Source organism: Odontesthes bonariensis, chromosome 24, assembly GCF_027942865.1.
Source record: "Odontesthes bonariensis isolate fOdoBon6 chromosome 24, fOdoBon6.hap1, whole genome shotgun sequence".
Lineage (NCBI taxonomy): Eukaryota > Metazoa > Chordata > Actinopteri > Atheriniformes > Atherinopsidae > Odontesthes > Odontesthes bonariensis.
In genome coordinates, this window is record NC_134529.1 from 26845647 (window position 1) to 26865641 (window position 19995).

The following is a 19995-nucleotide window of genomic DNA, read 5'->3' on the forward strand; positions in this document are numbered from 1 at the left end:
CTCTTCAAACAGATTATTTCTGTGTAAATGATCACAAAGCTGAGCTGCAACTATTTTTTCAAGAACTTTAGACATAAAAGGGAGATTGGATATAGGTCTATAATGAGCCAACACTTCTGAGTCAAGAGTAGGTTTTTTAAGTAAAGGTTTAATTACAGCAACCTTAAAAGTCTGAGGTACATATCCTGTCAACAAAGACAGATTGATCAAATCCAATATGGAAGTGTCAATTAATGGGAAAACCTCCTTGAACAGTCTGGTTGGGATTGGGTCTAAAACACAAGTTGATGGTTTAGAAGAGACTATTGCTGTCGTTAGTTCAGAGAGATCAACTGGGCAGAAGCCGTCTAAATATAAATCAGGCTCTAAAGATAGTGAAGAAAAGGATGATGGAATTAACTCTTTAAATTTTGTCACAGCATTCTCTGATAGACACCTTCCATATGTAAATTTCTTCTCAGAAGCGGTCTAGACGAGTAATGTAAACTAAAAGGTTATCAGTAAATGTTCAGATAAGACAGGGTTATGAGGGAACACTGTTAACTGTTCACTCTCAGTGCCATAAGTCAGAACAAGATCAAGGGTGGGATTAAGGCAGTGAGTCGGTGTGAACACTGAGAAAATCCAATAGAGTCTAATACAGAATTAAAGTTCATATTCAGGCTGTCATTTTCAACGTCTACATGAATATTAAAGCCACCCACTACAATTACTTTAATGTAGTGTGTTGCCTTTACCAACTATATTGAAGCCCATTTTAAAAGAAAAAAAACAAAATCTTTTCATTAATTCCCATAAATTCCTGTTAATTCCCATGGAAAGTTTCCAACATTGAAAATTCCTGGAATTTTGCAACCCCATAAGCAGTACATAAGCAGACCCTCTGCATTTTTAAATTAGAACTTTTTACCTTTAAAAGTACTTTAGTTGAAATGTATGCAAATATTTTGGTGGTAATGTGTACAAGAAATGCTGGTGGAGGGCTATAAAAACACAACTGTGTTCTCATGTGAATTTAAACCTTTAACCTTTTGTTCTTTTATGTTTTTGTTTAATTCAAATGGCCAGCGGTAAAGAGGCTGATGAAAGAAGCTGCTGAATTGAGGGATCCTACCGAGCACTACCATGCCCAGCCACTGGAGGTAAGCTCACAACAGGATAAACAGTGCTGCAGCAAATGGTACATGGTCTGTTTTTATGGAGTGCCTTTTAACCTTATACAGGCTCAACAGAAATATTTCTCACTCACCCATTCACACATACACTGATGCAGCTCTGCTTACTTTTACTGCTCTTACTCCCCCTCTAGAACCGACCAAGAATTACATTTTCTGTATGTGTGTAACGAACCAGTGGATAGTTCATAGAGATGTCCTTTTTATGCAGGGTTTCCCACAGAATTGTAATACTTTGGCAGACTTTCCAGGTTTATCCATGACTGCTTATGTATATCAAACCCACTTGCATAGTTAGGGACCGAGCAGTGAAACTGCAAGGACCCCATTGTATCTGTAGGAGTTATTCTTATTCTTTGCAAAAGGTACTTGAAATTTTGCAAGCACCTCCTGCCAGTCGACGACATGGCAAATCTGGACTTAATTTTTTTGGGAGTTGCTCATTGGCTCTGTAGCGCCCCCTACGATACTTAAAAATGGTCCCCGCATCGGGGTTAGTTTCGCGTGGGATGATGAAATTCGGTACACTCATTCATCATGCCCAGACACACAAAAAAGTCTCTTTCCGCCATGGTCCCACGTCCACAGGAAGGCGGCCATTTTGGATGGAAAGTGCGTTTTGGTGCCATTTTTGACCGATTCCACGCCTTGTATATGATCAAACTCGTCCTACAGATTTAATGCTACAAGCTTCAAACTTGGCCAGATTACTCTTAAGACATAGGGGGAAAAAAAAGGTGGAGAAACTTTTTCAGACCTCAAAGGGCGTGGCCGTGGCGATGCCTCAAAGTGCAATGACTCGCCATCACTCGCCACAAAAAATGAAGTCGCTTATAACTCCCACATACATTATTCAATCTCTCCCAAACTTCATACGGTGATTGCTGGACCCAGCCTGAAGGCGCACATATAATCATAGTGACAATCACCTGTAGCGCCACCTGCTGGGGGTTGGAAACGTCTTATTATTTTTTTTTCCACACCAATTGATCGAACTCCTCCTACAGATTTAATGGTAACAGCTCCAAACTTGGCCAGGTTGCTCTTCAGCGCCTGCCCCGACATGCGCACAGGCTCGGTCCCGCTCAAGGCTGCTTGCAGCTTTAATTTGAGTTTTTACTGTTTATTTAAATAGTGAAATGTACTACCGCACAGCGGCAAGTATTCACACTGTGTAATACTTGTTCAATGGAACATTGACTTCTGTCTGCAGGACAACCTCTTTGAATGGCACTTTTCCGTTCGTGGGCCCCCAGATTCAGATTTTGATGGGGGAGTTTACCACGGCAGGATTGTACTTCCCCCAGAGTACCCCATGAAGCCCCCCAGCATCATCCTCCTCACAGTAAGTCACAGATAAGGCCATGTCTCAATTGTATCTGATTATTTTTCTACTGAAGCAGAAAAGGAGGACATCAGCTGTATAATATGTGTAAAATGGATTTCATTTAACCCTTGCTGAGGGTTAAATGAAGGGATAAATGAGGGATTTTTATTGCACTGTGAGAGGGAATTACACTGATTTTGTGAGAACAGCAGATTGCCTTATAAAAAGGTAATTGTATGACACCTGCTCCGATAACAGTGGAATTAAGATGACTCTGAATTATTGACCTTTTCATTTTTCAGTTCAGGCCAGCTGCTTTTACTTTGAGAAAATTTTTTTCATTGAAAACTCTAAAATCTGTTTTTATGTTCTCGACTACATAAAACTTATTCCATCTGCTACTATTCAGAACGTATATTTTTTAAATTAATCTCCTCGCACAATCACCTACAGCTTGTCATTATCTTTGCTCTCAGCCGAATGGAAGATTTGAAGTTGGGAAGAAGATTTGTTTGAGCATCTCTGGCCACCATCCTGAGACCTGGCAGCCTTCTTGGAGTAGTAAGTACCATCAACATACACATCCACAGTTTATAGTGTCCTATTTTCCTTTTCTACAGTTACAGCCTGTGTTTGAATGCAGATAGAAATATACAGACCCCTTCATAATGTTTGCGACAGTCACCTTTTTCTTTGATTTACCACTCTGCTTCTCAGTGTAAAATTGTAAATCAAATAATTGAGATATAATAAAAGTGCACACAGGCCCCCTCATTTCAGGGTATCATAATGTTTGGGATGTTGTCTTCCCAGTTTCTTCTACAATTTGGAGTCTGTAGTTGCAATTGTTCAACATGAGGAGAGAAGCCTACATGAGGAGAAAGTCCATCCATTCATCAATTTTCTATACCCGCCTAATCCAACTCAGGGTCACGGTGGGGCTGGAGTTTATCCCAGCTGTCATTAGGCGAGAAGCAGGGTACACCCTGGACAGGTCCATCACAGGTCCATCACAGGTCCATCACAGGTCCATCACAGGTCCATCACAGGTCCATCACAGGTCCATCACAGGTCCATCACAGGTCCACACGGAGTCAAACGAGACAAACAACCATGCATGCTCACACACACTTCTAGGGGCAATTTAGAGACACCAATTGACCTAACATGCATTTTTTTGGGCAGCGGAAGGAAGCTGGAATACCCGGAGAGAACCTACACATGCAAGATGCAAACCACTTGTTTCCCCCAAAAACAGGATGGCCAGATTACAAGTTTTGCGAAAAAGTCCTTAAAGAACCTGTAGAATTCTGGAAAAGGGTATTATGGACAGACAAGACCAAGATGAACCTGTATCGGAGTAATGGCAAGATAAAAAGTGAGGAGAGGAAAAGGAACTGCCCAAGATCCATTGCTAAGTTATTGCATGTAAGGAATATGCAACAAAGTACTTAAAGCTATGGTAGGTAATCCTAGAGAGCTAGCAAGAGAGCTAGCAAGATTCGAAAGTGTCCACTCCTCTAAGCTCCACCCCCCCCTCCCCATTCCGTCAGTGCTTCATCCAAAGCCGGTGGAACCGCATGCGCACATGGAGCAGGGAGCCGGCAGAGGGGGGCATAGGCAGAAAGCAGAGGCATCTGATTGGTTTTTTGTAGGCGACCAATCCGAGATCAGGGTCAGCTTTTTCTCAGTCCTGCAGCTGCCACAGAGGTCTGATTATTTTCGTCCCTTTTTCTAAATACATCTTGTATAGATTTCTCTCAGGATAGACGGACCATTTCACCCAGTATTACAAAATGTGTTTCTGAACAGGATTACCTACCATGTCTTTAACATGACTTGAACATGAATTTTACACTTAGGAGCAGAGGGGTAACTCAGAAAAAATGTGATTTTATCCCAGACATTATGGAGGGCACAGTATTAAAAGACAAGACCGTTTTTTTGACATTGGGCCCTTGATTTCACATTATAACATGATGTTGTACTCACCCCTGCTTGTTGTTGGTCATTTGGAGCTGTTCCGAAGATATTCGAGAGGCGTCTGGCTGCTCTCTTGAGATATTCGGCCATGAAACGGTTTCCTATGGGCAACGTTATACAGGCACAAACTATGCTGTTTATAATTTATTAATTACTGTACACTAGCACTGATAACGTGGAGGTGCGTCGTTTACTTAAAAAAATCCGGGTTACTGTCATTTTGAATTTTTGTCGTAAAATGGTTGTTACTGACGTCATCATCGTGCTACTACCACAGACAGCCCACAGACAAACACACACAGACTTTACGACAAAAATTGTGCCTGTATAACGTTGCCCATAGGAAACCGTTTCATGGCCGAATATCTCAAGAGAGCAGCCAGACGCCTCTCGAATATCTTCGGAACAGCTCCAAATGACCAACAACAAGCAGGGGTGAGTAGAACATCATGTTATAATGTGAAATCAAGGGCCCAATGTCAAAAAAACGGTCTTGTCCTTTAAGAATGATTATCATTATTTGTAGAGCTGGAAAATGAAATCTTATCAAAAGAACAATTGTAATGATCTACTTGCTCATTGATCATTAGTACAGAAACAGATGTCAGCCTACTTGTCAGCCTTTTCAAAAATGTATTTTGTCAGTATGAACTCCTAACTTCATGTCCAAGAAAGGTAGCAATGTATTTAAACCGCAGGTATGCTTTTAATATCAGATATTTCTGCAGCAAACATTGATCCTTAAATGACTCCTAACTTCAAAAAGGGTAAATGAGAAAGGCGCTGGAGAATATGATGTGCTATGAAATTCCTAAACCTACCGAAACAAGAGATCATCCAAACCCTTGGCAAAAATGATGGAATCGGCAGATTTAGAAGATGCTTTTTTTCCCTACAAAAATAAGCAAAACACAGATGTTACAAAAAATAGTTTAATTTAATAGCTGAACATTCTGGCTTTCTTATGCATAACATAGTCAAACTATTTTTTTCAGATGTAGTACAGAAAAAGTTATGGAATCATCTTGTAACTGCATTTCTAATACAACCTGCACAAGTCTAAATACGCAAATGAGTCTGCACTTTAAAGAGTGTTTGAAGACCTCAACAAGGTAGTACACCTGACTGATTGGCAGGAAACATGGTCCCAACAAGAAAGCTAAACGCTACTAGTGAAAACAGTGGAAAGCAGGGCTTAAAGTATTCCAGCTTGTGCCGTTTGACTGCAATTCTGAATAAAAAATAAACAAACAAACATTAAAACTGTTGAAGCCCCTCCCTCGAACCATCGAGCACACGCAATGACGTGCATAGTTACGATTGTTATCATGTCTATAGTTGTTGTGACCATGGATGTACAAAGAAGATTGTGACAGACATGGCAACAGTAACCACGGGGTGCCAGCAGTAGTTTATGCTGCATTCCAGACAACTTGGGAAAATACACGCTGTGAATTGGGGAAAATGAATTGAACAGCGTCAAACTCGGAAATTATACATATATTCATCTTCTTCCAAAAAAAGCATAAATTGCTGCTGCATATGTTTTCAGTGTTCAGCTGATAGCGACAATATGCCACACTCCGACTTAACCTGTAGCGTGTACCAATGACTCTTGGTTACCTCCGAGTGGTCTTGAACGCAGCATCCAGGCCGGCGTTTGTTTCACCGAAATCCAACGATGGAGGGAAAATTCATGAAGCCAGGGGAAGACGTCCTAACTGAGAAAGGCATGAAGAATAAATGGCGCTGGGCATGGATAAATGAAAGGGGCGGAGACGGCAAGCCTTTTAGTAGCTGGTGCCAAAAATTAAGAGAGCCAGGTGCTTGTTTTGGTGTGCTGTGCCCGAAGAAGCTAAAATATGCTACGAGCGGCAAAAAAGTTCTTCGACGTCATGAAGAAGACCCTGGCCATAGAGCTGCTGTTGCCTTTGAATCAATCAAGTGTGACTAATTAAAAAAAAAAAAAAAAAAGTACACTGTAAATATCTAGGGTGAATTGATTATTAGAGAATTTAGAAAAAATTGAATTATAAATGTTCATACCTTTGTTTATACATATTTTCCATGATAACTGTGGGCTGGACAGAGTGGAGAAAAGGTTAGATAAGTTTAGAATATTAGACATAAAATGTCTTTAGAAGAAGTGTTGTGGATTTGATACCAAATTTCATTGACAGGAATTCATTATATTTATTCATCATCAACTTTGAGGTCACTACTAACAGACCTACAAAGAAAGAAAAGAAAAGATCAGAAGCTTGGCCTGAGAGCAAAGTTTCTTACTCAAGATCAGCTGAGCAGCATCACAGTAAAGCATGACAGTTTTAACAGGGTCCCATGTTCATTGGTCGACCAATCAAGATTTCATATGAACCCAAAAATAAAACAACTGGCCAGTTGATAAAAACATAAAAACCATGTTTTAGGACAATACCTGTACCAACAGCTTAGGTTTTTAGGTTAGGTTATTTCTTTATTAAATCCCTAATAAGTGATTTCAGGGGGGGTTGTGTGGGAGAGCAGGGCCTTGACACTGCTCAAACCACATATTGTTTAGGACCAGAATAAACTCTGTCTAGACAATGACAAACATGTAGTAGCATTCTCAGACAGCAGGTGCCAGATAGAGATTGGATTTGGGCCACATACACAAAGAATGATATCAAGAGGTATAAGAAGATCTCACAAACTAAGGCCATTGGGAATTTCCGTGCAGATTCTCTCTGTGTCGTTCTGAACAATAATTTCCCCATAAGAGGCTGCTAAGGTGAGTCCGACTACTCTTTTCTCTACAACAGTTGTCCCTTCTGTTCTGTCTTCTCAAACCCCAGCTGGTCAAGGTAGATGGACCGAAGAGAAGTTTCGGTCTAATTTGTTGGTTTCCTTAGCTCGTAAATAGTTTTTTTGAATTGTCTCTGTATGTATGAATTTGACTAATTTTGAATTTAATTGATTGTATTTGATTAAAATGAAATTACTCTCATTGGCTTGAATTGGACTATATCATTGAAGTGCCGTGAGATGATATTTGTTGTGATTCAGACATATATTGTTATATATATATATAAAAACTGCATTGAATTAGTTTTGCTCACTGCCAATTGATAAGTAATTAGGTAACCTGTGCAGAGGCACTGCAGTTGCACATGTGCACTTATTACCTAAAGAATTAAAACTGATATATTCAAACCAAGAACTCAATTTAGTTCCCAAGTGGCATGGCATATTTTTTCTTAGTCTTACTTTCATGTTACTTCATGGGACTTTAATCAAAGGGAACTCAGTGGGAGATGATACATCTTCCTCAAAGCATTTTCCCTTACTGGATTCCTATCTTAACTCAAAACGGGTTTGAATCAATAACAGAATTAAATCAGAGCCAAAGGCTGCTCTAAACTTCTTTTTACAAGCGTACTGCAGGTCACATGGCTACCCATGCCTTTGAGATTTGGCTTCCCCTGCTGGGTTCTTAAAGTGTTGTGGACTAGCTTTCTCTGATTCTGTTTGGCTTGACCACAGGAGGCCTGGCTTGATAATTGTGAGTGCTGAACATCACAGGCAGGCCAGCTGTAGTGATTCCAGAGTAATGCCCACTACTGTTCACTGCCTTTTTAGTTTATATGTTATGCCTGCATATTAAATAGCCAATGAAAAAAAAGAAAGAATAGAGTTGCAAACTAATTCAAACGTTTTCTCAGATATCACTTTAGGCAAGAGTTAGATTTTTAGATTTCACATATTCCTATCTATTTAGCTTTGTACACCTACAAATAGTTCACACATTTCACCACTGCATCTGATGCTTTGCGTTGCACTTGGCGATGTATGGCTTTGATGCAGCTGCTCTGCCATGGAAATCCATTCCATGAAGCTCTCTACGCACTGTTCTTGAGCTAATATGAAGGCCACAAGAAGTTTGGAGGTCTGAAGCAATTGACTCTACAGAAAGTTGGCGACCTCTGCGCACTGTGCGCCTCAGCCTCCGCTGACCCCGCTCTGTCATTTTCCGTGGGCTGCTACTTTGTGGCTGAGTTGAATTCGTTCCCAATCACTTGCACTTCGTTATAATACCACTGACAGTTGACTCTGGAATATTTAGTCGTGAGGAAATTTCACGACTGGACTTGTTGCACAGGTGGCATCCTATCACCGTACCACGCTGGAATTCACTGAGCTCCTGAGAGCGACCCATTCTTTCACAAATGTTTGTAGAAGCAGTCTGCATGCCTAGGTGCTTGAATTTATACACCTGTGGCCATGGAAGTGATTGGAACACCTGAATTTAGCTATTTGGATGGGTGAGTGAATACTTTTGGCTATATAGTTTACCTTTGGTGATTGTGTTCATAGATCCTAATTGGACCAAACCTTTGCACATAGCTTTAATCATCTGCTTATTTTGTTATCCAATAGCTGTTGCCCAATGAGATGTGATTTTCGAGTACCTGGTCTTTATTGTAATTGTCAACAGGATTAACAAGGGTGGTAGAAAAAAAAAAGGAGGCCCTTTTTATTTTATTGTGTGTATTCAGTAAGATGTGCAAATCACATTCAAATGTTCTTGTTTTGTAATTATAATGTGGGTAACCTTTAAAGTAGGAATATCTTTCAAATACAACCATATAATGGGCTTCCAGATTCTTTATTAAGTATGTAGGATTAACTGGGGTTAGACAAAATACAACCAGTCTGAACACAAACCACTGACCCTATTCACTACCCATATACCCATAGAACCTGTCCTGTTCCCCTGTTCCAGCTGGAGAATGTGTGAATACATATGCATTGTGGATGTCCTCATGGAAGGTTATTTTCAGAAAACAAAGATGATCATTGTCATTTATGTAACATGGGTGCAGAACAAGTGCAATCTGTTCTATTATCACCATCTCTGTTTTAACAAGCCATGCTGAATGTACTGTGTTTTTCTTTTTTTCTTCTTCTCTCAAATGTTTTTCCTTCTTTTTTTTTTTCCATTTGTCTGTTTCTTGTCTGTCTAACAGTCCGGACTGCCCTAATCGCTATAATCGGATTCATGCCAACAAAAGGAGAGGGTGCAATTGGATCTCTTGATTATACGCCAGAAGAGAGAAGGGCCCTTGCCAAAAAGTAAGTTGCTTGATGAAAATCTTTCCAGTTTTTACTCTCTGCACAGCATGTGTTTTATTTGTAGTCCAATGGATTGAGAATTATAATGAACTGAATCTGTGGAGTGCTGTGGAACATTGTGTATCATTTAAATGATACGATGCGTAATGCTGGTTTGATAACATTAAAACAGCAAATTCAGTGTAAGTGTGTATGTTTGTGTCATCAACACCAGAAACTTGATGAAATACGCTTCCTGGTAATAATTGTTTTGTCACAAAGTGAAAGGAATATGCCCAAGCCAGTCTTAGTATATCAAGTTGATAAAGTCATTATCGCCACATAGCATACCCTCTCCAGAGTGTACATGAATGGGCATGTTGCTCTTCATTTCACTTTACATTGGCGATGGAGAGAATCCAGCTAAGTCTCTGTTTTACGAACAAATGAGATGAGGGTCATGATCAGCTGGTTGTTTCATTAGCACATGGAGACATGATAAACAAGACTACACACGTTGCTATAAATATACAGCCACTTATATTCTTACTGGAAAACACAATTATTTTGGCCTATTGCTCATTCAGAGGGCCGAAGCAGAACCCTTCAGTTAGTTAATATGTTTTGTATGTATGACAAAAAATTTTCAGCTTGTCACATAAATGGACAAACACAGTGAAAGATTTGGTCCCGTAAATCTGGTAAATTAATTTAAAAATGTCAAGTTCCTAACGTTCACTGGGGTCCAAAGTGTTACATCACCAGTGAGGATACTTGTGTTGTTTTTTTGTTTTTTTTATTCAATTCAAATCTTGTATAAAATTTGTCACAATAAATTGCACTACCAGATTAATAATTTGAAAAGTTAATCAATAGATGATTTGATGACTGTCAGAGTTGTTAATAGAGCATCGTTCAAAAACCAGTATTCTTGATGTGCAAATAATTTGCTCATCTGGGAATTTACAATATAGACACATTATGGAGCAACATTTACAAAATATGCCTTTTTTGAGAAAAATTGTGATTTCTATTTAATTATATCAATTGTATTATGCACATGTATAATCTTCACTCACATTCATGATGTCCAGCTGCTATTTTTTCCAATCTGCCACTCAACTGAACAGACTCGGGTTGAGTTGTCAGCTGCCACATGTGCTTGGTCTAATTAATTGCCCCTTATTTGAAGGGTGCCCATATCATCATTATATCAATGTACCGATACAAGATCTGAATGAAGTTTTTGAATAGTGGAAGATTATAAAACAAAAATGTGAATTGGTTGCGAAATATATCCTTTTTCTTAGCATCTTTATTTCATTTGTTCTCAGTAAGTTCAGCAATCTAGAGGAAAGGCACTATACACAACTCCTTATATTTTCAGACCATTCTGTTTTTTTAAATGGCCGCATTGAACATGTAAAGTTGAAAATCTCTAAACTTTTTGCTGATATTATCACTTTTATCGGGAACCAATCCTGTCAGTTGATGATGATTATTAATAATGTGATGGTGACAAAGCTGAAATAATCTGTTAAAATGATCGTGACCCTCAGTCTTACATGTGACCGCATACAGACACTCTGCAGGGCTAATCTCCCTAAACGTGGTGCTCTGGTACCGCCAATCATCTGAAAGGCATCCTACTTAAAGGGCACATATTATGGAAAATACACTTTTTTCTATGCTTAAGAGCACTTATTTGGGTGTGTGAAGTCACTTCCAACCCCAAATTATGGAAAAGTCCCTACCCTGGCATTGTGTTTTGGGCCCCCTAGCTTTCAAAATATCTCAGTTAATGAGCCTTTCAGATTTTCAGTCAGTTGGGTTACATGGCACTGTAAAGAACTGGATTAATGGCTAAATTACAATAAGACTGAGTTATTTAGTTCATGTACAGTAGCTTCAGCTTGCTCTTCGTTCGCCATCTTTCTCGAATGGCTGAGTTTGTCGTTGTTGTTGTCGGTGATGAGGTCAACCGGAAGTGGCTCTATTACCACTAGTTGAAATGGGTACAGCGCCACCTATGACATGCTTTGTGCCAATGATTCCATTTATTCATCGCCATATATACAGTACTTGGATAATTGCCCTTTTTCAAATAAGGAGCATAACCCAACTATAGCTATAATCGAATTAATCTCATCATGTAGAGCCACTCAGTGTAAACTTGCATCTTCAAGTTCACGCCGCCTCCTCTGCTAATCTTCAGCCTATGAGCCCTGCCTGCTCACATTCAACCTGCTAAACTGATGAAGCTATCTTCACATGGAAATGTTCTCCTGTAGGTTGTACTGAAGAGCATGTCTCTTACATCTCCCTAAAGCCTCAGAGGATATAAGAGCTCAGTGGAAAAACTATTTGAGTGTAATGTTCCAGCAAGAACAAGAATGGACAAATACACAAAACAATCACTCTAAAAATCAACATAACAAATTAATTCCATCATCTCTATCTTTCTGTCACAATTGCATAATTTAACAAAGGCTTTATTAACTATTGCACTTTAAGGGCACTTCTAATATTGTCTTCTGGACAGTTCACAGCAATTTGTTGACTGAGTTTTAGATGTTTGAGCATGCTGAAGGAAAAAAAAAAGATATCCTTCTGAATTATATTTTTAACAGATCCCTGTTTATGACTTACCCAGTCAAAGTGTGACACCTTAATAAATAAAAAATATAAAAAACTCCCTGTGCGCCGCGTACCCCCTGCAGTACCTCCTCGTACCACTAGGGGTACAAGTACCACAGTTTGGGAACCACTGTCTTAAAGGCATATAAACAAAGATTCTACACAAGGGGATTATTATGTCTTTAAGTTATTAAAAAAATTACTCAATTGATTAAAAACAAAAACCAGGAAGAAATAGTCATTTGTTCTAGGGAATATTTAGCAACCTTTTTATCCTGAGGGCCAAGATACAGTAAATATTACCACTTATATAAAGTAAACATTTAGTTCGTGGAATTATTAATCAAATGGCAAACATTAAGAGCTTTGTTTTTCTGTCTATATTCAATGATTGTCAACTAAAACAGAAATGAGTGCCACTTCCTAGTTTCTTGTGAACGTAAACAGATCAACCTAGATCCATGATCTTTATTTGTTATGGCAATTGTTTATGACCATACCGTAAAGTAAAACAATGTCAGCCCCCAAGAACTCCAGAGCAGTTAGATTAGAAGTCCATAGTTTTTATGGTTGACAAACTTCTCTTATGTTTTAGTTTAACTTGAATACAATCCAGTTTCACTATGTCTCCAAAGCAAGATTTGGATAATTTAAAACCAAAATATATAAAAATCTGTTCGTGCCGCCTTTACTCAGACTAGCTGTACATTAGTGATATGGTTTTCTTTAGAGTATAATTCATTCCTCATCACAGCTGTAAAATCAACCTGCTGCTGTAAGGGATGATTAGCTTTTCTAAGACAAACCAAGAGTAAACGTGTTGAATTTTAATTTTTTCATCCGCATCACTCCACTAAGGAAGTGTTTTAATCCTTTCCTCAGCAACATTGCACTTAATCCCACTGTCGGGGCTGATTTGAATGGCTGAAGATGCATGCAACATTTTGAACCCTTAGCATGTACATAAAATGTTACTGGGACACAAATTTTGAATGCAAACATAAACCTGTCAGCTGAGAACACACATCAATGCAGCCAATAGAACAACCAGCCAGTCAGCACTATGACCACATCTGTATATGCACAGATTTGCACAACTTTAAAAGCTGGATTCTCTGCTGTATAGACGATTTCACGCATTCCCTTGTAAAACAAAGGCGGTAGCTCAGTCTTTAGAACTTGATCATAAAGGTGTTGCAATGCAACTGTATGTTAGGGTGGTGGTTAGTACTGTCACCTCACAACAAGAGGGTTCCTGGTTCGAAACCCGGCTGGGGCCTTTTGCGTATTCTCCCCATACATGCGTGGGTTCTCTCTGGGTACTCCAGCCTTCTCCCACCATCCAAAAACATGCATTGTTAGGTTACCTGTTGATTCTAAATTGGCCCTAGGAGTGAGTGTGAGCGTTCATAGAAAATGGATAGATTGATTGATTGATTGATTGATTACACATTTGCCGGATGAAAATCAATTAAAGAGCCACACTCCACATGGTGTTATCTGTAAGAGGTGTAATGTTAAATGATTATACGGTTGAGAATTCTTTGTGTAGGTTCTCTTTCTTATTAAAGGATAAGACCGTTTTTTTGACATTGGGCCCTTGATTTCACATTATAACATGATGTTCTACTCACCCCTGCTTGTTGTTGGTCATTTGGAGCTGTTCCGAAGATATTCGCGAGGCGTCTGGCTGCTCTCTTGAGATATTCGGCCATGAAACGGTTTCCTATGGGCAAGTTTATACAGGCACAAACTATGCTGTTTATAATTTATTAATTACTGTACACTAGCACTGATAACGTGGAGGTGCGTCGCTTACTTAAAAAAATCCGGGTTACTAATTTTGAATTTTAGCCGAATGAATTAATAGGCAGCAGGTCTGTGGGCTGTCTGTGGCAGTAGCACGACAATGATGTCAGTAACACCCACTTTACGACAAAAAAATCAAAATTACAATAACCCGGATTTTTTTAAGTAAGCGACGCACCTCCACGTTATCAGTGCTAGTGTAGAGTAATTAATAAATTATAAACAGCATAGTTTGTGCCTGTATAAGCTTGCCCATAGGAAACCGTTTCATGGCCGAATATCTCAAGAGAGCAGCCAGACGCCTCGCAAATATCTTCGGAACAGCTCCAAATGACAAACAACAAGCAGGGGTGAGTAGAACATCATGTTATAATGTGAAATCAAGGGCCCAATGTCAAAAAACCGGTCTTATCCTTTAACTATGACACACTCTCTGGCCTAGCCACCCAGCCAAAAGTTAACAATCAATCAATCAATCAATCTATCTTTATTTCTAAAGCACTTTTCAGACAAATAAAATTGCAACACAAAGGGACACGGTGCCCATCCGCCAATAGACGGCGATTGTGTTCAGCTGTGCGTAGTAGCACTTACCGTTCCCAAAACGGCAGTAGGGGGGGGCCTAATGTTGCATGAGCCTGGGCGATAAGCGATGGAAAAATTCAAATGGCCAAAAAACAAGGACCAGCGGGCTTAATGGGAATTAAGTCTACTTAGCACACTGAATGTAGGAGAGGTTTTTATGATCAGTCCACACGATACAAAGGCGCATGGGTGAAGCTTCAGTGTCTGACCTTTGCAACATGACAGCACCCACTCCAGAGTCCGAAGCATTCACCTCCAGAATGAATTGTTGATCTGGGTTTGGAGAGAGTAGGGGTGCTGAGGTGAACCAGTTTGAGCACAACTACAGATATGCCTTGTAATTAGTTTTGTTCAAGGGGACTTCTGCTTTTTTGTTGTTTTTTATTTAAATTGAGCTAGATATTTTATGCTAGAAACTCTATTTTTTACTGAGATATTGTTTCTTTCTATTATTTTATTTCTATTTCTCCAATGGAACACACACATTTTCCCTTGGATTATTTTTTAAAATCTGATTTTCCTAATTGCCATGTCAAGAAACAAAAATTTTTAAAACCATTGAGTAATGATAATACTCTGACTAGCCAGGATCCCTGTTCTTCAACAACCTCAGATTGTAGATTAAGCAGCAGCTCTGTTTTATCTCATCTGAGATTAGCCAAGTGATCTTCCACCTAGGGCTGCACGATTATGGAAAAAATCATAATCACGATTATTTGGATCATAATTGAAATCACGATTATTAATCACGATTATGGAACAACGATAAACAACTGAATTTTATTGCACTTTTTTCCAAAAAAAAAAAAAAAACAATTTTCAGTGCAGAATGTAATTTAAAATCACGAATTGAAATCTAGCTAAGAATGTACTATGTAAGGAATAAACAAAATAAAACTGAAATGCAATTATTATTGCACAGTCTTTGCACAACACCTGCTTTTGTTTGTCATCACTAGCCCTGAATCCGAAGTAGCTCCACACAGCCGAAATGGAGCCCCTTCGAGGGACGAGCTCGTCCTTCTCACCAGAGAGACCGGCTGTGGGCTTACCTTCTGCCGCAGCTTCAGCTTGGCTCTCGGTCATTTATATCATCCTCACCACCAGTTTTGTCTTCCCTTATATCACTACTACTCTGCTCTCACCACTTGAACTTGACACCACTGCTGGCTGCACTAGTGAGGAGCTGCGCGCTTAACTTGCTTGTGGATCAGTTAGGCGGCGTAACGAATAGGTCCATGTTCGCCCCCTGGTTGTTGGCGGACTACTGGTTAAATGCTTGCATGCTAGAGTATAATGCAACTGAACCTGCATTAAGAAAAATATATGTAAAAAAAAAAATATATGTATATAAAAAATTTTTTTTTAAAAATCGCGATTTTCATTTTTCATAATCGTTGCGGCCAAAATCGCGATTTTGATTAAAATTCGATTAATTGTGCAGCCCTACTTCCACCTCATATAACCTCACTGTACCTCGTTGACTTTAAATTCACTACACAGTCTATGTACAACTTGACTGTAGTAAGCAGCCCGTAACCCTTTGTTGTGGTGTGCATGTGAGCCAGGCATATACAGTCTACGGTACCAGGAAGTGATAAGTATGTTGTTTGTAGAAAAAAGAGAGCGATCAAAACACAACATAGCATGCTTACTTCAAGGCTGCAGGTCTGAACGTCGAGGCCTAACTATGCCTTAAAGTCCGTTGGAGTCATATCTGTCATTCTCTCAAGGAAAGAAGTTGGTTCATCATGCAGCATTTCTTTGCGTTCTTTTGCTCTCTGTGGTGCTGCCTCTGACTACAGACATGCGATGAACCTTATTAGAGTTTTTTTATGAGATTTTATCGCTTTCAAATTCCGGGGTAATTTCCAGCATTATAAATTTTACATTCGCGGAATTCCATGAAATAATGTGGGTTACCTGCAATCCCACACCAAATGTCAAGCCATGGTTAACAAGCACTGCAATAAATCTCCTTTTGATCCCATGAGCATCAAAGGAAGACATGTTTTAAACTTCCATCATTACTTCTTTCTACATCTTGCCTCCACTCTCATCCATTGTTATTCCTTTTTAACTACACAGGTTTCTTTTTTCAAGCAGTAGTTGGCTTTTGGAAAGCTCAGTCAGCTGCTTAATGAACTGTTAAGCAAAAAGAAGCTCAATGAATACATGCAGGTCTTGACTTTGACTGAGCCATTGCAACACCTTCATTGAATTGAATTAAAAGATACTTTATTCCTAAAGGGGAATTTCATTGTGGCAGTATTATTTTAACAAATGATAGTCAAGTCATTCATCATTACAGGTGTTGCATAGAGCTGTTGCTGTTGACAGGAATGACTTCCTGTGTCATTCATTGTTGCGAGGGAGCTGAAGGAGCCTATTACTGAACGTAATCACTAGGGGTGCACCGATTGCAGTTTTCTGGCCGATCACCAATCTCGATGGCCTGACCTGCCGATTCCGATTTTGGTTGATACCGATTTATTTATTTATTTATTTTTTTAATTTTTTTTTTTTTTTTGTTAAAAACTGACACAACTGACACAGTCATGTGTTATAAGGTCGGTCTGACAGCATACACCTTCAATGTCCCAATCTTTTTTTTATTGATAAACACTGAACAATACTCGTGAAACAATGCAAACTTGTTTTAATTGCACATTGGGTAGTGCTCTCAAAAAAGGAAAAGTTAAGAGCATTGCTGCTCAAACTACTAAATTAAACTAAAATAAATCAGTTCCTTTAGTCTTTCATTTTTCACATTTAAAAAAAACGACTTCTGTCGTGTTTTATTTGACATTTTGTAAACCCCATTGAGTTCTATTGAAGACTGGATGTTCGTTGATATTACTATCTTACTAGTATAGCAAGTCAGATTCAACTGCTGAGTGGAAGTTTATCCACGGCTTTGAGGTGGCTAACAAAATAGTTCGAGCATGAACGAGCTGCCAAATAAAACACGACAAAAGCAACTTTTCGCAACGAAATTTGATATGGATTACCAGTGCACACCACTCCGGTGAGTTGATGATTTTGAAAACGGACGTTTATGGTGCTTTTACGGACCTTTTTGGACATGCACATGACTTGCCATTCTGCAGCAGGTTGAGATGAATCAAAATTAGGCAAATACCGGAGACAGCAGTAAACATCAAAAAAGCGGTGAGGGGGGTTCTAAAACATTGCAGACGAGGCTTAATGTTGAAAATACCGCAGTTATCCTTTAAAGTCAAACATTCTTCAAAAAATAAGGTGCAGCATGTGGAACATTTTCAAAAGTCAAAGGGTAATAACAAGAATTAACATTGGCACAGGTAAGTTGTTCTCACAGACTTATTGCAGTCAATTTTACATTAGTGGCAGGTTTTTCTTGATGAACAAAAGCCCATCCATCCATCCATTTTCTATACCCGCTTAATCCTGTCGATGGGAACCTCAGATAGGAAGTTCTGTACCTGCATAACTGAAGGGATGGCCAGCTGTTGCTCCTTATCAATGTTCTCCTTCAGGATTTCATTGTGTACTGCAAACAGTAGACGACACCTTTTGGCTGCAGGTGCATCTATATGAGGTGCCACCAGGGACATAAATCAGAATTAACTTCCATATACACATATGAAATTAAACTCTTCCACATACTATACTCAAAACCTTGCACAAACACTAGTGAAAAGCTCTCACATAAACTAGTGAAAACATTTACCTCTTATATAACCTACTCAAAAGCTCTCATACACACTACTGAAAAGCTTTACCTTGCATATATACCAGTAAAAACCTCTCATACACATATGTCAAACCTCTCATACACATATGTCAAACCTCTCATACACATATGTCAAACCTCTCATACACATATGTCATTACTCAACTTTATTTTGGCTTCAACGGAGACCCTGCAGCTGGCAAAGGCATGCTGCGCTGGCAGGACGGAAAAAGAGATGCTAAGCGGCTATCCACCGAGTCCGGAGCTGGAGTTGAAGTGATCGGTTGCTGCCCAAGCCTTGTAGCATTTGACAGGTTCCTGATCGTCTCCGTTGAAGCTAAAATACTGTAGACGCGCGCTCGATTTTCAAGTGTAGATAGCGCGACCGTGCCTTTCCGAAGCGCAGATGGCGTGACCGCAGTCTGCTGAACACCTCACACAAGCAGTGGCATTACTCAACAACATTTTAGCTTCAACGGAGACGATCAGGACCCTGTCAAATGCTACAACGGAGACGATCAGGACCCTGTCAAATGCTACAAGGCTTGGGCAGCAACCGATCATTTCAACTCCAGCTCCGGACTCGGTGGATAGCCGCTTAGCATCTCTTTTTCCGTCCTGCCAGCGCAGCATGCCTTTGCCAGCTGCAGGGTCTCCGTTGAAGCCAAAATAAAGTTGAGTAATGCCGCTGTTTGTGTGCGGTATTCAGCGGGTGGCTGAGCAATTGTCGATTATTTTATTTCATAAAATACCGGCAGGAGATTGCACAAAATGCACGAAGCTAACCAGAATGACTTCTGTTTAAAACTACAACTCCCGGTTTAATAAAACACCTTCCTGTTTCACTGAAATGCCTTCCGTTTCAACTGAAGTCCACAAATATTTGACATGTGTGTATGAGAGGTTTGACATATGTATATGAGAGGTTTGACATATGTGTATGAGAGGTTTGACATATGTATATGAGAGGTTTTTACTAGTATATATGAAAGGTAAAGCTTTTCACTAGTATATATGAAAGCTTTTCAGTAGTGTGTATGAGAGCTTTTGAGTAGGTTATATAAGAGGTAAATGTTTTCACTAGTTTATGTGAGAGCTTTTCACTAGTGTTTGTGCAAGGTTTTGAGCATAGTATGTGGAAGAGTTTAATTTCACATGTGTATATGGAAGTTAATTCTGATTTATGTCCCTGGTGGCACCTCATACATCTATGTCAGGAGATCCCAGCTCACTGGATGTTCCTGCAACAGGTTTCTCATCCACAGGTGTGAATCTGGTCTCCCCCTCTGCAAGTTTGGCCAAAGGGAGCAGTTTCACTTCATCCTTCACCTCTGTTGCGAAGTAACGACTCTTGTACCTTGTTTTGCATAAACAAAGAAAGATAGGTCAATCATTGTGTTTTGTATACACTATCAATTTTTATGACTGGCATGTAAATAAAAAAATACATTTCAATAAAGCAATTTTCATTTTTAATTTGGTTTTTAAAATGTAGTAATTAAATTACCAATTACTAATGGTAATTATGGCTAGGAAACACAATATTTATAGTTACTTGCCTTGGATCAAGAATAGTGGCCAAGCTGTTCAGGGGCTCAATGTTGCTGAATCTTCTCACAACAGCCTCCAACAGTGTGGCTTTGGCTGTAGCCACACCATGGTCCGTGTTCGCT

General features: G+C 39.4%; 1 protein-coding gene across 1 annotated transcript in view; it reads left to right on the forward strand.

Annotated features, from left to right (window-relative positions):
* ube2j1 (ubiquitin-conjugating enzyme E2, J1) overlaps nt 1–19995 on the forward strand; it is a 39470-nt gene that overhangs the window by 5783 nt on the left and 13692 nt on the right. Inside the window, exons 2-5 of the mRNA XM_075459693.1 lie at nt 1069–1142; nt 2389–2520; nt 2979–3063; nt 9492–9597. Of these exons, the coding sequence (XP_075315808.1) occupies nt 1069–1142; nt 2389–2520; nt 2979–3063; nt 9492–9597 (397 nt within the window). The remainder of the gene's footprint in view (nt 1–1068; nt 1143–2388; nt 2521–2978; nt 3064–9491; nt 9598–19995) is intronic.